The 20,000-nt window shown below is 37.3% G+C and overlaps 1 protein-coding gene across 4 annotated transcripts in view; it reads left to right on the top strand.

Moving 5' to 3' along the window:
* NRG3 (neuregulin 3) overlaps positions 1-20,000 on the top strand; it is a 1,080,861-nt gene that overhangs the window by 828,799 nt on the left and 232,062 nt on the right. For all 4 annotated transcript variants that reach the window (XM_063086301.1, XM_063086303.1, XM_063086300.1 and 1 more), the window contains exon 3: positions 3,044-3,117. In XM_063086301.1, the coding sequence (XP_062942371.1) occupies positions 3,044-3,117 (74 nt within the window). The remainder of the gene's footprint in view (positions 1-3,043; positions 3,118-20,000) is intronic.

The raw sequence follows: 20,000 nt of genomic DNA, 5'->3' as shown, positions 1-20,000 counted from the left end.
TTCATGGACACAAAACAGCTAGTGAGGAAAAATAAGTTCTATTCGTGCACGGTCGAGCTTGTCATCTGTAATTGACAATACTTTAGTGCATAGCGTCAAGTGGCTAGAAAGGAGACGCAATATCCTCATCACAAAGGAATGATTAAGTTTTGTAAAAACGGATATGTTAATTACCTTGATTTGATCATCACACGTCATATATAAGTATTGATATTCAACTCTGTTCCTGACAGATATGTATAATCCATGCATTTTAATAATAATAATAAAAAAAGCCTGTAAAGCGACTGGGAAACGCTGCAATGTTAATATGTTTCTGTGATGCAAGGATTCTAAGGGATAAAGAAACACAGACAACAGAGAGCGGGTGGATTGTGTGGAGATTTGAAAGCAATGCAGACTAGAAAAGTAATGGAATATTGCCTGGTTAAGGCAAGATTTGTGCTTCTTTATAGACATGTATTTACCAGTAAAGATTATATGTGTAAATTTTAATGTTATCAATTCTGTCATGCTTTAAGGTGAACGAAGAACTTTCTAGTACATGAATTTTTCTTGTTCTTATACTTGTATCTTTCAAAAAGAAAAAAAAAATAAAAACAAACAAAAACAGTCTTAGTAGCAAACTACTCAAAACAAAAATAAGCAACACAATGATGTGTCTCAGAAGATATGCTTATCACACTGTCCGAAGGTGCACCAAACTCAATCCATGCAACAGAGCTGCATTTAAAAACTTTTATGTCCTTTGCTTCTTGTCTTTAATGTTGTCATAAATTCAATCCACTTTGTCAGCATTACCTGCTAGCAACATTTTATGTTGTCTGAACTTATCAAGGTGATATATGTGCAATTTTTAAATGGAAAGTTTAATATGTTATTCTTCAAACCTGGCACCAATTAGCAGTGACTTGTGCCTCTTTAACAAAGGAGGAGGTTTGCTCCCATCAGCCGCACAGTGTCTGGTTGGCTTCCTAGCCTGGGCTGGGCTGCTGCAACATTATGGCGTTTATTCTCCACAGCACACAGGTATGAAGATGGGAGGAAGGTGCTCGTGCTGCAGTTTCCCTGACACCCCATGAGGCCTGAACACTTCAGGGAGGGCTCACACTCATGGAAAATCAGTTGAATGCTGGAAACATTTCAAACATCTTTCCTTATTTTCTTTTTCATACACAAATGGAATGATGCATTTTAAATAATGAAGAGACCTTAACAAGCAAAACAAAACAAAAAAAGCACTTCCCCTTAAAAGCCACCATCTCCCTAGAGTAGCATTTTCATATTAAATAAAGATACAAAGAGTAAAGTATGCTTGAAATCTCTCACATATGTTGGATGTAAAATCTCTAACAATGAATGTATACAGTAGCGTATAGCCAAGACAGAAGTCATCACTATGGTAAAATGAAAAAAGTAAAGCACTACGGTACAGTTAATTCTGAAAAGGCAAATTAACAACATTAGAGCATCTTTCAGAGAACAGAAATTCACTTTTTCATCAGAAATGTGCTTCAGTTCTAAGTATTTTCTGTCATTTTACTGTTACATAATTATTGATATGCCTGTTTTAAGTGCAGTAAATACATTTTTTTCAGAAGACTATGAAAATATGTGTCTGCTTAAACAAATTCTTTCAATAGTCTATTGGGCAGCTGGGGTATCCATATATCAGAGGTCTTCGTTCTCAGTCTACAAGGAAAATTGCCAAATACACCCCAGAGTGCCAGGCTTAAAAAGGTGCCTACGAGAGCCTGTCCGATTACCTGAATTCCAATTTGGCTCACAATGAAAGGTAGAAAAATTACCGAGGTGCCTTTCAGCGTTGCTACGCCAGCTGCAATAGACCTTATCTAAGAGTCTATTACACTCAGAAAACAAAGCATATTCTAAGGAAAAACTTCAAGTCTCCCATCTCTGACAGAATGGTCTCTTTGAATTCTTTTGTCAATTTCATAGATTTCTAACAACAGAGGATTGTTTTTAAATCTGATTTTTTATGCCAGCAGCACAATTTCCTCCTCTGTAAGTAGGACAGATTCATCCCGCAAGCAACAATAGATGCTTCCCTGTTTAACCCAAGCATGGCAGATTAAGCTTCAAGCAGACCAGTAAATGCCACCTCCCCACTTAAAGAGACTGCTCAGAGGCAGGCGTTTGGGGCCTCGGCTGTATTTGTTCCTGGAACTGCCAGCTGATGAGCTGCTGCTGTCTGAGGCAGCCAAGCAGCCCTGACTGAGCGAGCTGTGTGGAGGCCCTACAGAGGTCTGGCAGGGCTGAGGCGACATGCCTCATTGCGGGTGCTTCTAGGCAAATTCCTTGCCTCCAAATTGTGCCCGCCCCAGGATAGCTGCCTTGTACAATTCCTGGCAGAGAGCATGCACTTTGCACATATTTGCTGAATATAAAAGAGAAAAACGGGGAGAGAAAAATGTGAGTTTAGAGATGGTTTTCCAACCTTGCCACATAAAATGCTGTTATTTCTGGCAAAATGGTTAGGTGAAATGAACTTGAAAAATAGCTAAGAAGTGAAAAAAAATATATATATATATGATTAGGAAATGAACAAACTAATAAAACACACACACAAAAGAAAGAAATGGTAGACAAAATCTGTGATTGGTCAATTATATTACAAAATGATTTTTTATTAGAAAAGTGGCACTTGCAATATGAGGTTTCTGAATGCCTTTTAGAGACCAGTGTGTTGCATAAAGAAAATAATTCTGCATCCAGAATTGTAATATGAGGATAACTATTATTCAGATTGCTGTGAGGGACATTTTTAAATGCTATCCAATTTGCTCCTAAGGTATCGCATACAAAGCAATGAAAGCAAAACTGTACTTTTGTTTGTTTTGTTTTTGCACAGAAATAGAATCTAGAATCTTCTGACCTTTGTCAGAAACAGATGAATCAAATAATGCAAGAGGCTGAATAAACTGTTCTCACATTTATGTAATTGGTGGCTATTTTACTTGAAATCTTGAAATGAATCTTTCACAACCACATGCGTATGTTTGTCATTTATCCCCTTTCTCAGGTGCAAAGAAGGCTACCAAGGAGTCCGTTGTGATCAATTTCTGCCGAAAACTGATTCCATCTTATCGGATCCAAGTAGGTCAAGCATTTTTCTTCTCTCTAACGCAATATATAGGCAGCCCTTTCTCTAAGGAATGGTTGCTACCTCAGCTGAAGGTTTTATTTCAGTCACACGTCCCTGAAAGCTGCCAAGGACAGAAGCTGATGACAGACATTAATGTTCAGAGCATGCTCAGAACTAGGTTGAGGTCTTCCCCTGTGATGGGGCCTGGCCTCCAGGTAGCCCCCTCTAGCCTCTGCTGGGAACCCCCAGTGGACTCTGCTCCCTTAGCCCTCAGGCTTCCACGGCCCCACTCACCCCCCAGTATAAAAGCAAGAATATAGGAAAATAAAAGTGCTTATTATTTACCTAAAAGAATGATATGATGTTATGGTGACTACAGTATCATATTTGTTCTTACACTTTGGTTGGTAATTTGTGCTAACATTAAACCATTAACATTTACCCTACTTACTGAAGTAAGGAAATATGCATGTACAGTTGCATAAGAAGTTTTCAAACAAACTGAAAACCCCATTTGTAGCAACACTATTTGCATATCTGTAATTACTGTACTAATGACCTATTATTTTTTCTCCATTCATGAAAGAAGACAATTTGCCACTAAAAAGTACTATTTGTTATTAGTTTCTGTTTGTATGTGGAGTAATAAGTAACGCTCTAAACTGAAATGCCCAATTCTGGTCGAATGTGAAGTTTTACTTTTTCTGTAAATAGTCTTCTGCTCTTCCGATGTCTGCTATCATTGAATCCTACGGAAGGGGGATTTTTACTGAATCAGCAATTTAGTTCAGTGAGGATAATGACAGACTTTTCCAGATCTTAAAGGCAAAGTTATGGTTTTCTGAATATCAAACATGCATAACACAGACTTGAGCAAAATGTTTTGTGTTGATACAGACAGGGATTGTTCTGCCTGTGAGTGTGCGTTTTGTTGCATAATGAACATGTCTAGCTATCTTTCAACATCTTTTCAAAATGCCTATTTTCATTTCATCTGAATTTCTAGCTAAATTTCCTCAAGTAAATGCAAAGTGTTTTTTTTTTAAAGAAAAAGTTTTTGTTTAATTTAATTGGGCTTTCTCTTAACAAGACAACCTACCACACAGTATTAACTCATCAGAGTCTCTATCTATGAAAAACCTAGGTCTTACAAGCAGACAAAATTTAGTACAGCTGTATTCATAATGGTGGAACTATGGAAACATTCTAAATAACCAATGACAGGATTATGGTTAAGTAAAATATATTGCACATCTAACATAATTAAATTGCCATTAAGATGATAACTGTGTGAAATGTTTCTATTAAATGAAATCAAAAGATAGAAAATTATTTTTTACATAAGATTGCAAAAGGAGTGTCCCTTGTCCCACAGATGGAAAAGAAATATATTAAAATGCTCAAAGGAGACTTTTAGTATTTGAGTTGTGGAATTATATAAAATTGTTTTCCTTTTCCTACTGTTTTCTGTAAAATGGCATATCATTATGTGAGTCAAAATGACAGAATTCCTGGAAATAGAAAAACATTGAGGACTCCCAAATGAGTCCCTGAGACAAAGTTTAAATGGGAAAAAGCATTATACCTTCCATTCTTCCATGCATACATTTATTTTTGTGTGTAATCATTAATTCATTTCACAAATATTTTCTGAGCATCCGCTAAGGGCCATCCAATCTGTTAGATTCTGTTAATGCGAAGGTGTGCAAACAGGATTGAGGCTCTGGGGACCCCACAGACTAGTAAGGAAGAACAACACGTGCACACATAATACACATGGGGAGGTATTTGGTGTAGCATTTACTCCTTTGCAAACTTGGCAGATTTGTTTAGCTCCCAAGCCTTAGGCTTTTCCTCTGAGCAATGATAATAATAATACCTGTAGCCATCTATCATAGAGATTGACAGAGTCAACGCCAGACCAATGTTAGCTCATTCCCTTACTCCCCATCGTCATCATGGGTGATATGCGTTTAGATGTCCCACGGGTCAGGTGCTGTACAAAGGGCTTTACCTGAGTCATTTCATTAAAGCCTCACAAACACTGTCTAGCAGGGAGTACCAGCGATTGGCCACATTTTGTGGATGAAGAAATCAGGCTTCAGAGGTGTTAAATAAACTTGTTCAAGGTCACACAACGGGTGAGTGATGGAGTCTAACTTCCATTGCAAATGTCCCTAGGGCCTGAGCTCCCAGCGGCAGGATCTAGAACCCTCCCCCTCTAGCTACTTACAACGGGACATTTCTCACTCTAAATTTCATGGACTGAAACTCAATGACCTGCGGCAAACATTATTCTAAGGAACAATATTTGCACAATTTTCATATCTTAATGCAGCAACTTGAGCTTTCATAGAGATTTAAATCCCTAATGAAATTTCCTTGTCAAAATTCTTGCTGAAAGATTGTTTAATTTGCTGCTCATGATATCTTTGGAATGACTCTGCGCTCAGGAAATAAGCTTCCATTCAACAACCTGCCTCTATTTTTCCTCCTCCGTCCCCTCTCTTCTCTCCATCCTTTCTTCCTTCCTCCTTCATCTCATTTTGCCCAATGCAAGCTTCTACTCAGTGAAATCTCAGTCAACAGGGGATTAGAAGCCTTGGCTCTTTTCTTCTCCCCAGCCAACACAGAATTGGTCAGAAATTGGCACCTTTGAAAAGAAATGTTAAAAAAATAAAATAAAACCTCAAATGAAATGTATCTGGGGAAATGATGTGAGGATGTCACCATGAGAGCCTCAATGGCAGCTATGATGCATGTGTTTGCCATGGCCCCGGGCTAGGTCTTCAGACCTGCTATTCCAGAAACTCATCTCCCACCCCAAAAAACTAGCTCATTCACGAGCACATGTAAACTCATGAATTGGTCTTATGAAGTGCTTGGATGTTAGTTTTTGATAAAATATACAATGCATATATACAGATTAATTAAACCCTCATATGGACTCAATGCACTGCAGGCCACATTCGGATCTTGAGGTTGAATAGTGAGCAGAGGTGGACAAAGAAGGCAGTGAGAGGAACAGACTTTGGTCAGGGTTAAACGGGCCTTCTATGGAGAAGCCACACCAGCTAATGCATCATTGCTGATAGCCGCACACCTATACCTGCCTCCTGCTGCTGCCAGCCCTGCCATGGACAGCAGCAGTTAGCTTCCAGGAAGCACCATATGCTTCTTGACTATTTCTAACGTGATTGCTTCAGAATCAACCCTTTCTTCCCACAAATGCTGGGTCAACCTGTAGACTCCTGTCCTGTTTTCTCTTCCTTACCACCCGTTCCCACCCAGATCACTACCGTCCTCAGCCTTGAAGCAGAGCTGCAGAGAGGTGAGGAACCCTGAGCTGGCCAAAGATTCAGGCAGATGTTTTCTAGGTACTAACATGAGTTCTCATTGAGATCCTGACATGGGCACCGGCCCATGGAAGCCTGACAGCAGCTCCAGAGAATAGATTGAGAGCAGAAGCAGAGAATAGGGTGGGTAGAGAAGATGCCCGTCTGGAGTGAGGTTGCTCCTTCTCACACGGGGCTAGGGGCAGCAGTTTCTTGAGCCTGCTCGGCCTCCCACGCCCCATCACCATTCAATACTCAGCATCGCCCCAGCTGTGGTGGCAGGGAGCTGGTCTGCAGGCCCAAGCTTTGGCATGAGTAATCCAGCTTAAACCCTCGAGTCATCTAATGTCCACCACAGAGGGATGCAGGATGACCGCCGGCACTAGACCACACGTGCTGACTCACATCCACACTTTGGTTTCTTTGGATCACAGAACCCAGGCTCTGCTGTCAGAGTTCCCTGAAAGATGCCAGGAGCCTGGTCTGGATGTGATTCCAAGGAACACTGGAGAAAAAGATAAGAAGAGGTTAGACTTCCCATCACCCCAAACTGGGCATTTGTGCTTCCACTTCCCAGGAACAATCCCTTCACAAATCCAGGGAGTAAATCTTCCATAGCGTGTGGTTCTGGCCCAAGAGAGAGCATTAGACAGGAACGTGAACCAGTCAATAGGACCTTACTTCTGCATGGTCAGCAGGGACAACTAGCTCATCAGACCTCAGAAGGGTCTCCTTTCTTGGTGACAGGAAGTCCATGGGGTTGTCACCCACCCTCCACCCCCCAGTTTCCAAACCATCTCTCTAAATGCAGAGTGCAGCTCCTTTGCCATACGTGGCACAGTGACAGAGAAGAAAACTTAAGAACCACCTGGAAAAGCTGATGTAGGGTTTAGGAGCCTGTTCAGGTGTTTGCTAAACAGACACAGGAGGTTTCTTTGAAGAGTATTAACAGCAAGTCTCTTCCAAAAAGACCTGTGCTCTGCAGCCTTCTCAATTGTATGTAAATATACAAACTTGTTCTACTTGTCAACAAGTAGATGGAAGGGTATAACGGAATATGCTCTGAACTGGGAGTCAAAGGGTCTTGTTCTAATCCTGTGACAACCTGCTCTTAGCACTGTGGCCTTGGGCAAATCACAGTGCATTAATTGAGCCTTACTTTCTTTATCTGTGGAAGGATCACTGGGCATCCTTTTTTTTTAAAAAAAAGGAGACAACTCTCAGTACAGAGCAAGCTGTCCCTGCATTCAGAGGTGGGGCCCAATGAACAGCCAAAATAATGTATATCTTTATTCACTCACTCACTTATTACCCAAGTAGTTGAGCACACATAATGTACACCATGCTGTGGATTCAAGCAATAATAATTAAGGATCCTTCTTAGTTCATTCAAGATCCTATAGCAAAACACCACAGATTGGGTGACTTAGAAACAATAGAAATTTATTTCTCATGGTTCTGGAGGCCTGAAGTCCAAGATCAAGGCACCAGCAGATCCAGTGTCTGGTGAGGGCTTGTTTCTCAATATAGCTTGTGTCCTCACATGGGGAAAAGTGCAAGGCAACTTTCTGAGGTTTCTTTTATAAGGGCACAGATCCTATTTATCATGAGGGTGGAGCCATCGTGACCTAATTACATCCGCAAAGCCCCTCTTCTTAATACTACTTCATTGGAGATTAGTTTCAATATATGAATTTTGGGGGAACATGAATATTCAGGCTATAGCACCTATCATCAATAAACTCATAGTCTAATAAACTGCATATATTTAAATTGAATTATAGGCTCCAAAGGATATAAGGTCTGCAAGAAATTGAAATGTTTTCTTCATTAACTTTTTCATTTAAAATTTTACTAATAGTTCGACATTGGACAAGTTGCTTAATATTGATGAGCCCTGGTTTTTCTCTTTGTAAATTAAAATAGTAGTTGTCTGTAATATGTACACTCTTGCTAGGAATTAAATAAAATAATCCATTCAGAACATGTTTCACGTGGCACGTGATGAAAGCTCAATAAGTGTTATCTATCATTAACATTACTGTTTTTGTTATTTTACCTGTCACATTTATCACTACACAGTGAACAAGGCAGAGAGACAGGTGCTGCCAGGGATTAAAAAACATGGGACATATGACCTGATCTCAAATATTTGTAGTTGTCTAAAGAAAATAATAATTTACAAACAAGTACAAATAAGGGCACACATAAAAGACATGATAGCTTAAGGAACTATCATAAAAATGGAGGGCAATAAAAGTTCACATAAAGAGGAGGGAGAGTTCTAGATTGCTCGGGAAGGCTTTACCTAAGAAGGGGGATTGCACGCAGGTTTTCACGCAGGGCACTGTGGCTGTGTACTGTTGCATGGGCTGCACATTGCCCAAATTTAAGGGTACCATTCATACTACAGTGTGCAACATAGTCCAGGGAAGGCAGTTTTCATTAATAACTTAGGTGGAGAAAAGGCAGATTCCTGAGAACACAAAGTATAAACAAATCATCACTTGCCCCTGGTCTGTTAATTCACACTGATGAGACGGGGATATCATCAGACTGGAATCTGCTAGGAATGCTTAAGTCTGCTGTGTTACTCTGCCCTCTAGTAGCCATAAAAATATTGTTAGCAGAATGTGAAATCTATCACCCTTACCTTTTATCTGGCCTTGAATAAGAAGGAGTAACAATTACCTGATGTTGACCATGTCTCCATGAATTTCATAATATTCATGTGTTCTATCAGGTGTATGGTGTTTTCATATCTGTGATTGCTAACATCTTTAAGTTTGCCCTTTTAAATTGTACAAAACACTAAACATTTACCAACCATATGTGCAAACACACCCCATTTCTAGAGCACCAGGAAAATAATTGTATTTACAAGACAGAAAATATTTCTCATGAATATACCTTTCAAAGATATCATTCCAACTAACTGCCCTATACATTTTTCTGTGGGATATCTATGTACTCAGTTTTAACTAATACATTGAAAGCAGGACTCAGAGGGAATCGCAGCTGTCCCTGCCTCCCGCAGCTCCCCTGCTGGCTGTCACCCCAGCTTGTAACTGCCACTTGCTCCTATCTCTGGCCTACTGGGGTCTACTCCACCCGGGAAGGTAATGGACTCTCCTGCCTGCTCAGGGGTCCCCTTGAACAGGTCTTAAGACAGCTCCCAAGCAGTCCTCATTTCTCCTCTGCGGCCCACCCCTAGTCACAGGATGTGCTAATGATGTTGCCTCAACCTGCTCTGGGAGAGCTGGTCCTTCAGGTTGCTCTGTCACCAGACTCGCAGGATGAAAGATGGCATGTCTCTCATCTCTCTCCTGTCCATTTTATCTTTTCAAAGATGGTGAGCAAGATCAAATGTTATAGAATGGTTCTAGATTATTTAGTTATTTTCTTTAGAAGTTCGACATGTGGTGATTTGTCTCATTTATTATTTATTATCCATTGTGTTGACACCTTAATCAAATCTGAGGCAGGAAGAATTAAATGTTCACATATTGTTACACAGTATTCTTATTTGCCTTACAAAATTGGAATCATTCTAGACATTTTGCAACTGCTCTTTTTCTCCATTCAATATATTGTAAGCTTTTTCTCATAGCATTTTGTAATCTTATATTCTTCTAAACTATTATTTTAAGGGGTATACCATTATGAGGATGTAACATAGATGATTTAACCAATCGTCTGTGGTGGGCCATCTTGTTTCCAGTTTTGCATGATTACAGTGATTGACAGGCATTATGCATGAGTCTCTGTAACCTGAGATCCAGATTATTTCTTTAAGATATGTTCCTAGACTTTTGATGAACTTTGATAACTTTTTCTGCAGAAAAGTTATATCAATTTTCATTTCTGTGAGCACAGTATTAGAAAGTTAATTTCACTTCCTTATTTACTAGCACCAGAGAATATTGTTTAATTGCTAATTTTATAGGAAAAAATATATTCCATCAGTGTTTTAAATTGCATTTCTATGATTACCAGCCATATTGAATTTGAGGATAATAAACTATTCACTCTCATATATGTTGCAGTTTTTCCAGATTGCTCTTTGATTTATTATTTATGGTGAGTTTTCTTTAGAAACGAACAGAAGTTTTGCCTTTTATGTAATTAAATTGGTCGGTTATTTAAAAAAATTAGTTCCTATGTACTAATGCTTGGGCTTTTCACAAAATAAAATAAATTAAATATTTAATTAATTTAGCTATTCAATTTTATTAAATGTATACTCCATTATTATTTATCATATACATCTATGCATTCTTATACATAGTTATAATGTATCTGCAATTTATATTAGTGTGTACTTTGAGATTAAGAACAATATTTTAAAAATAGAGTTAAAATAACTTCTCAACAGAATATATTGAATAATCTTAAGTTTCCTAATTGATTTAAAAAGATATCTTAATCATATATTCCATAATTCTGCACATATGGGTCTGTTGGTGGACTTCCCACTCTGCAGATAGAACATCATAACAGCATTTCAAGAGATTTATAATATATTTTACATTTGGTAATGTTATTTTTTCATATTTTTTTGATATAATTGGTTAAGTATGGTACAACAATGTACTGAATTGAACTTGGTTACACATAATATTTTAGAATAACATTGAATATTTTGAAAAATAGCCATTGTGTGATATTAAATAAAATATAGTATTCCCTATACATGTTATGAATTAGGTAAACATATAATTTATCATCTAAACTGGGATACTTAGTGAAAAGCAAAGCTATGAATAATTACATTGAGATGAATAAAAAATAAGAAGCAGGACTATATGGTTATCCAACTTTGTAAAATGTACATGTTTATACACTAACTACATGTGCTTTTAAAGAAATAATTTAAAGGCAAGGCATTGCAAAATATTGTAGAATTACATAATTTTTCATCAGTTGTTTTTGTATTCTCCCAATTTTCTATAATACTTTATGTCATATGTGATATATTTATTAATATGTAATATATTTTAAATTATTTTTTAAATTTAATAATTATTAAAAGAGAGAAATAACAACAAACTCGTTTTTGATGATAACCTTAAGCCAGACACTGTTCTAAGCACTTTCCTGGGTCAGGTGATCCTCATTCAGCCTTGTCAAGTAGATTAAATTAACCCCCCACTATAACGATGAAGAAATTGAGACAAAGATAAACAAAATGTTTTGCTCGAGGATGCACGTATAGTAAATGGCAAGGCTGACATTTGAAACCCATTGGGTGTGCAATCTAAAAATTAACAATGAAGAAGCAGTTTCAAAGGGTGACAGAGACTGTTTCCCCTTGACTTATGACTATTATGATTACTTATATTGTTCCTTTTACTTTGGGCATCATTATTTTTCACTGTGACTTTTCATACTCTTCTGCTACAAGAGGATTTGTGGTGACTTCTGACTGATTGCATATGGATCCCCTTACAAAACTCATCGGCCCAGAGGAAGGAAGGTTTCATTTAGTTTTACCTTGCCAATTGTGACTTCAGTCATGAGTGGGATAGGGTTGACACGCCAGGTAGGGGAGGGAGTCCCGCCATGGCACGACATGGCCTGGGTGGTGTCCTGTGTTCATTTGGTAATGAGGTGTTTGCTGTTTGCTGATTTGAGACCTCTACTCTGCTCACACCATGAGTCCCCAAAGAGGAAATCTGGGCAGTGCTTTTGGTCTCTGCCTACGGAGTACCTCCAGCTGGAGCTGGCGTAAGCTAGGGGGTCATGTTGCCATGAGCCACCTGCTCAGGGAGGCGTCCAGCCCAGGACAGCTACTCAGGTTCCATCCTCCCAGCCCCCAACACACACAATGCCCCCCACCCTCTCCAATCTGAGGGATCTTAGGAGGATTCTTACTACTGAGATTATTCAGATAAGCTGTCTGAAACCTGAGTCAGTTCAATTTTCAATACAGTTTAATTTTATATACCTGTTTTGGGTTTTTTTGAAGTTTACTTCTATATTCACTGTACTTGATTGATCGATGCATGAGGACGTTGCACCTGAAAGAAAAATGATAAAAAGTTTGGCCAAGACTACCTGAAGATTAAAAGCAAAGAAACAAAAACCACAAAACAAAATTGGCCCTCACCCCCTCCCTGGGGGGCCAGGGAATTGGAGGTGACCCTGCTCCTTACTCTCAGGGCTTTTTGTGCTTTTTCCTCCTAGTCCACTTTGGATAAATTTCAATCCCATGTAACTAGATAGTTATAACGACTTTCTGCAAAATGCTGGAAAAAACCACAGTGATTTTCATCTGTGTTACTTAGACTTCCCTAAATGCATCTATTTATTTACATTTTATGCCCAGAACTGTTGTTACATTTTGGAGATAAGCAGCAGAATTACCTGTTTCTTTGGATGGTGTTTTATGGGATGCCCATGCGAGACGACCAACACAGCACTGTGCCGGGCCACGCACCACCGGCCTCCTTCCCTTGAGAGAGCCCTTTTAACAGGATGACAGAGCAGTTTTACTCTTGTGTGACTGACATGAAATGGAACGCTTTGAGCTATTACACCTTTATTTCTAATTTGGTACTACCGTCACCCTCAGTTTATATATGGCTTTTAAAAATTGGACACAACTTGTAAATAGCCTCTCGTGATATGGATTATAAAAGTGAGCACAGAGAATTATAAAAATCGACCACATTGCTGGCAGCAATCAGAAACACAGGGTGATAAGTTTTCTCATAGCACTAGGGCCATATTTTGAATTCGAACAGAGAGGTTTTCATGGAATGAAGTCTCACTCTGTGCCAAATGTTGTGCTAGGCCTCTATCTACATGTCTCATTTATTGCCTATCCTAAAGTATGATGATTTTTATAGTGAAGGAAACTGAGATTCAGAGAAGTTAATTAACCCATCAAAATAATCAGTTTCTAAGAATTTAAGTTCAGATCTGTCAATGCTACAATTTAGTCTTCCAAGTGCTTTCTGAAAGGAACTGATAAAATTTTCTTGCCAAAAGAGACTTTTTAATTTTTTCTGATTTTATTTTTCATGAGGCGTCAAGAGCAAGACATTCTCCATCGTTTCTTGAAATGAATATTTTGATTAAGTATCATGGATGGCAGTATTATTAAAAATTCAACTTAAAACAGGCAAAAAAATATGGATGCATTCTTAGTACAGTTTAGGATAAAATGAATTCATTAAGCAATACAATCCAAGGTACATAATCTAATTCCTGACCCATGATAGGCACTTATAAAATTTTGAGCAATTAAAATGAACTGTTTTATGATTTGTTTTATATAAAAATAAGCTGTTGAGAGCACTGGATCTTTTGACATTCTGGCTCTCTTAACTTTTGAGTCTGTTGCTATGAACAGGTTTTAACTGTTCCATTATATTGGTTCACATCTCCACTGTCTCCATTTTCTTTGGGATTTTGAAAACTTCAAAATTCTCCCACAGGGAAGATCTGTGGGAGAATTAATGCGAAATTGATCTGGCAGATAAACACTTGATTCCCACTGTGCTTTAAACCATGAGGAGATTATCAGATTTCCAGTGTTTCCTGATTTCTTGTATTCACAGCAAAGCTCTATGATTACACCTGAAGGAGTTTTCCAAATATTGGGCATAGCCCACATCATGGTCCAGGAACACATTCCACACCCAATATGAATATTCTGTGGACAATCTGTAAATGTTGCTTCCTAATTAAGAGTGAGTAATGAGGAGTTTAAAACTCACATACATGTTTCTATGGTGTAAGCTGATTCAGATACAAATAACATTTATTAACAACTTATTCTAGTTCATGCAAGAAACTTTGCCAGGTATATTCGCATATGTTCTGTCATTTAACTCTTATAATCATAGATCAAATGGCTTTTACTATCCCCATTTCTTTTGAACTATGCAAATAAGACTAAGAAGGTAAGACCAAGATGAAGAAAACTAAAGATTTATTGTAGAATATAAGAAGACCTAAATTGAGAGATATAGCATGCTCTTACATAAAACATATTTTGTAAACTGGCATTGTTCTTTAAATATGTATTATTACAGCTCCAAATAAAATCCACAGACTATTTCTGAAAATTTTTTTTAGGTTTTTTGGTTTGCTTTTTGTGTGTTTTATGTAAAACTGTATCAGCAGATTGTTGAAAAATAAAATGTAGATTCTATAAGAGTACAGGTACCATGTTGGTTTTGGTTACCCCTGCATCCCAAGTAACTAACCTGTTTCCATCATATTAGGTATTCAAGTTATTTTGATTAAATAAGTGAAAGAGAGACTTGTCCAAGGTAACATATTTTATTGGTTCCCTTTTTAAATCTGTTTTTAGTCTATCCAGTTTAAAGTGTATTTTGCATTTACAAAATGCCTGTAACTTTGCCAAGTGCTATGGATAATTAATACAGTAACAACATTTTATTTCATTCTACAATTCTACGTTTTTGTTTAATTTAATTTTTAGGATAGTAGTATACTCACATGGTTCAATATCAATCAGTAAAAAAGGGTTCACAATAAAAAGTCTTCTACCCCAGTCACCCATTCAGTCAGTTCCTTTCACAGGAAATCAATGCTGTTAGTTTCTTGTAAATCTTTATAGAGTTATTTTATAAATATATAAGTAAGATAAATAAAACAAATCCCTCTTACCTTTTTATATATGTAACAACTCTAATACATACTGTTCCACATCTTGTTTTTTTTTGTTATTTAGCAATGGGTCTACAAGATCGTCTTATTTCAATGCATATAGAACATTTATTCTTTTTACAATTACATACAATTTTATTTCTTGCATATAATGTAATATTACTGCTATGGTCTGAATGATTGTGTCCTCCAAAAATTCATATGTAATCACCAATGAGATGACATTGGGAGGTGGGGCTGTGGGGAGATTAGATCATCAGGGCAGAGCCATCATGAATGGGAGTTGTGCCCTTATAGAACAGAACTCAGAGAGCTGTCTTGCTCTTCCATGTTGCTTTGTGCTTCTTCGCCCCCCACGGATTTGTCACCCCACTTCCCCATCTCTTCTGAACAGTGAGAAGCCCCAAAGTGGTTAACTTCCCTGGGACCCTCCAGGAAGAGGCAACTCTTCCTCAGGAAATTAATGCCAAATTGGGGTTCTCTTCCTGCATTTATTCTCCAGATCAGGAAGTTACAGGAAGAGAAAATAGGTGGGTTTATAGTTTAACAGTATAGGCTGATAACCTTCAGTGAAACAAGCCAGATGACATTCCAGTAAAGCAATTAACAAAAGCTTGATCTTAGCAAACATTCCTTCTTACAGCGATTTCTCAGTATCTTCACATAACAATCAGTAACTAGTCTGTCCCTGACCCAGCAACCTTGCTGTGCCACAAATCTTTATCTTACACCGGAGACTTAGAGCCAGAGGAAAATTTCCTGTCCTCTGCAAGTTCAATATTTGAAACTGCAAGACTTTGGAAAACCAGGCCCTGTGAAGAACATATGCTTTATAGTATATGCCACACTTCCACCGTGTGAGGACACAGAAAGAAGATGTCATCTACAAACTAGGAGAAGGGCCCTCAAAAGATACCATATCTGCCAGCACTTTAATCTTGGAATTCCTAGCCTCCAGAACCATGAGAAATAAATTTCTGTTGTTTATAAGCTACCCAATCACAGGTATTCTGTTATAGCAATCTGAACATGCTCAGACAATGACATGATTAGCAACTCATCTGTGGATTTGCATTTAGAAAGAAAGAGAGTAGTTTTCTGCTTGGCATGAATTCCCACAATTAAGAGAAAATGCAAAGATGAAAAGAGAATAACCATTTGACTCTCATGTCATAATCAAAAGCTTCATTCCCCTTATAGATATATAAATACTCCTACGAGTCATTAAGAAAATGACCGACAGCTAAATATAAAAGTGGGCAAAGAATATTAAGAGAATCTACAGGAAAGGAAATACAAGTAGCTCTTAAACACATGAAAAGATTCTCAAATTTAAAACTACAAGGCATAACACTTTTCACTTCTTTCTTTCTTCTTTCTTTCTTTTATTAGAGTGAATCACTTTTTTTTTTCTTTTGTGGTTACTGGGTTTTGTGTAATACTTTAAAAATACCCTCCTCACTTCAAATTTATTTAACAACTTCCCATTTAAAAAATTATAGGGATGTTAGAGTGTTATTATTTCATGCTTAAATCTTGAAAATAATCCATCTTTATTTATCTTAGATAATTATATAGATTTCCAAGATCTTTTAATTAATAATATTATCAGTAGTATATTTTCAGTAATTTAAATGGCATTTGTATATTAACATTATATACTTATAAATAAATAAAAATGAGATACATAACTATAACTAATAACCAACATGTCAAGAAAAGATACATATTTTAAATGTATTTGGTTCTTTTTCTGATCTTCTTATTGTGTTCCATTGAGCTGTTTATTTGTGCATTAATGTTATAGTCTTAATTTTTACAATTTTCTTAAATGTGTTAAAATATATAAGAGGAACACAGGTCTACCTTTAGTTTTCTTTCTCCTCCCCCCCTCCAGAAATTTACTTTTTTGGTTTTTATTAACTCATTGCCTTCCCACAAATGATTAGTAATATATCCTTAGGGGCTGGTTGTTACATTTAAAGGTTGCTGTGATGATACATGAGTTGATGAAGCAGGAGAAACCAGGTTGCAAAGTTAGAAGATAATAAACTAAATGAAGGAGAGAGGAAGAGAGAGAAAGAAAAGAGAAAACTTGCTTTGCTTCTGGAAGTGGCATCTCGACTCTCTAATCCTTTTGATAGCCAGGGGAAAAGACTTACCAACATTTACAAAGGACAAACCTCTACCCCTCCAATTGGCCCCTCCCTTGTCATCCAGAGATCAATCCCATTGTCACATATAGCAGTATTTGCCTCATAGCATCCCTCTATCTTTCCATTTTCCACATCTTTTTGTGTTCAAGTATTATATATTTACTTCAGAAAATGAAAGCAATACGGGTGTTTCATTTTCTAAAGTAAATATATTACTTGAACATAAACAAAATATTATTAGAGGTGACTCATTACTGGTGTATATTATCATCATACCAGAAATTAGCAATACTGATAACTGAATATACAATGGACACGAGCGGAAACACACCAACAAGAGCATAACCATAGACTACTATGCTACTAATCGTCTTGGGACTGAACAGTTCAAGATCCAGGTTGATTCTGCAAGAGAAAGCATGCTAAAAACTAACATCTTCTTTGTGCTGGTAAAGAAGAATCAAATGATATCCCAAATAGAAATTCTGAGCTGCTTTAAAAGAATGTGGAATAGTGATCAAGTGTAGGAAGATTTATCTCGGGAGTTTCTTAGATAATTGATTCTTCCTATTTCATTCATAACAAGCATGATTCAGGACAAACGTCAACGTGTTATCAGCTAAGGGAAAGTATGAATAGTCACTCTCTCTTGAATGTGCTCCAGAATGTATGGCACCTAGAAACAGATCCCATAGCCAGAAGTATCCATCTTCCCTTGCTCTAAACACACAAATATTTTGATATTGCCTTTGTAAATTGTTACCATTCCTCTTGATGGAGTTACTTGCTAGGGAGCAATTAATCTCACGTTGATTAATTGCTCAATGAGCATTAATCTCATAGCAGCTTGTATATTCTTCTCAAATGATCAACTAGTGAAGGATCTACCGTTTGTTGGACACCTAAAACTTCTTCTTTTGAATGTGCAATCTCATTTAATCTCAGTCTCTCTCACCAGAAAAAAAAAAAAAAAAACCTTTGAGACTGATATTACTGCTGCCATTTTGCAGGTGAGATGCTGGGTCCTATTTTCAGGTGAGGCACTGGCCATATCTTCACTCCTGGCTGTATCACGGTGAAGAGGGGTGGAATATGACTCCCCTGGTTTCCATGGAGGTGGGGAAGGGAAAGGTTTCGTAGAGATGGAGAGAATTCTTTCAGTCAAAGAAAATTTGGGAAGTATTAGGAAAAGGGAATATCTACTAAGATGGAGAAAACCATCCCACCATTAATTAATTAGTTAACATGCAAACAACCATAGGCTTTTTTCCACATATCAAAATACAGTACATACTGTATTTTATTTTTGTCCTTAGGGACCTGGTGATGGGCCTAGGTATGCCGTCTGTTCCACATTTATCTAATCTTCTAGTTTAGCATTGCAATCAAACAAGGAAATAAGGTGAACTTTCCTCATTCTTTGTAAACCAAGGCTGCCCCTCAGTGATGCCAGCATCTTCCCCTTGCTCGTGTCAACAAATATTTCCTGCACGCATTCTTGCACCTTGCTGTTGCACGTAGCATGCTCAATGATTTGTAGTCTAAGGACTCCTCTGTAGACTTATTTTTTTTTTTCTAAAATTAAAAATGTATTACTTGTTTCCAGTGTTTCTGTGAATCCTCTATAAAAGCAAATAGTGGATCAGATCTCAGTCTAAAGTTGTCTCACGATATGGTATAGAATGAAATCAGACTGAGACTCTAGATTTTATTCATGCCTATATGCTCTCTTGTCATTTTAAACTTTGGTAGCTGCTCTCTAATGCCTATTAGAATTTTTCTACAAAACTCCTTTCTCTTCAACAGAAATACGGCTAAGTAAATGTCCTGATTAATTCTGTTTTGTGTCAGTTATGAATAACTTTATTCCAACAGCTCCGAATGGCAGACAAATCTTTTCATGGTTTTCCTTTTGTCCCGGGATATCACACCTTTCCCCCCACCCACCAACGCAATCCAATCCTTCTACTGGCCTTTGCAACGTCTCTTCAAGGTGTGAATTTCAGAGCTTCTGAACCTATATTTGCAAGTCTGTGCCAACCTATTTGATCACTAAAATAGCATAATTCCAGCAAACCAGTGAGGAAAATAACCAATTCTGGACGGAAAAGAGGTCACTCAGAAATAAGTGTCATACTGGGTGTCATCTGACTCTGAGGTCCTCCTGCCATTTATTAGAAGCCTCTGTGGGTAACAAGCCTTTCTGGGATACATACTACAGTGTTAATGGTTTCCCGAAAATTCCAAGTTGAGCATTCTCTATACTGCTCATGCAATATCAGAGAATGGAAAAACTGTTATATTTGCAAGGGGAACTCAATCAAGGAACTAAGCAATCACACCTTTTATAAATCATTTATGATTATTGATGAAACCAGACATATAATAGTCATAAAATTATTTGTAAAAAAACGGAAAGCATATCTGAAAGCAACCACATATGTGACTGTAAAATTTTTTACATACATAATATGTAAAATTCTTCAAGGATAAATCTGTGCTTATCTTTACATGTTCGAATAGAACTTTCCAGCCAGATTTTCCAATATTACTTTTGCTATATGCGCCAGCTATGCACTGTGTACCTATGCACTAACTGTAACTCACGATTTATTTGATTATGCACTTAATATGTACAAGCAGTATATTTTACAAGCGAGTTCAAATTCTATCATTTAGAGTTGAGGAAGAAATAATGTATGTATTCTGTCCTCATGAAACTTATAAAAATAATAATTATACATTAATAAATATTTAATT

This window comes from Cynocephalus volans, chromosome 2, assembly GCF_027409185.1.
Source record: "Cynocephalus volans isolate mCynVol1 chromosome 2, mCynVol1.pri, whole genome shotgun sequence".
Lineage (NCBI taxonomy): Eukaryota > Metazoa > Chordata > Mammalia > Dermoptera > Cynocephalidae > Cynocephalus > Cynocephalus volans.
This window is presented reverse-complemented; position numbering and strand designations above follow the sequence as displayed.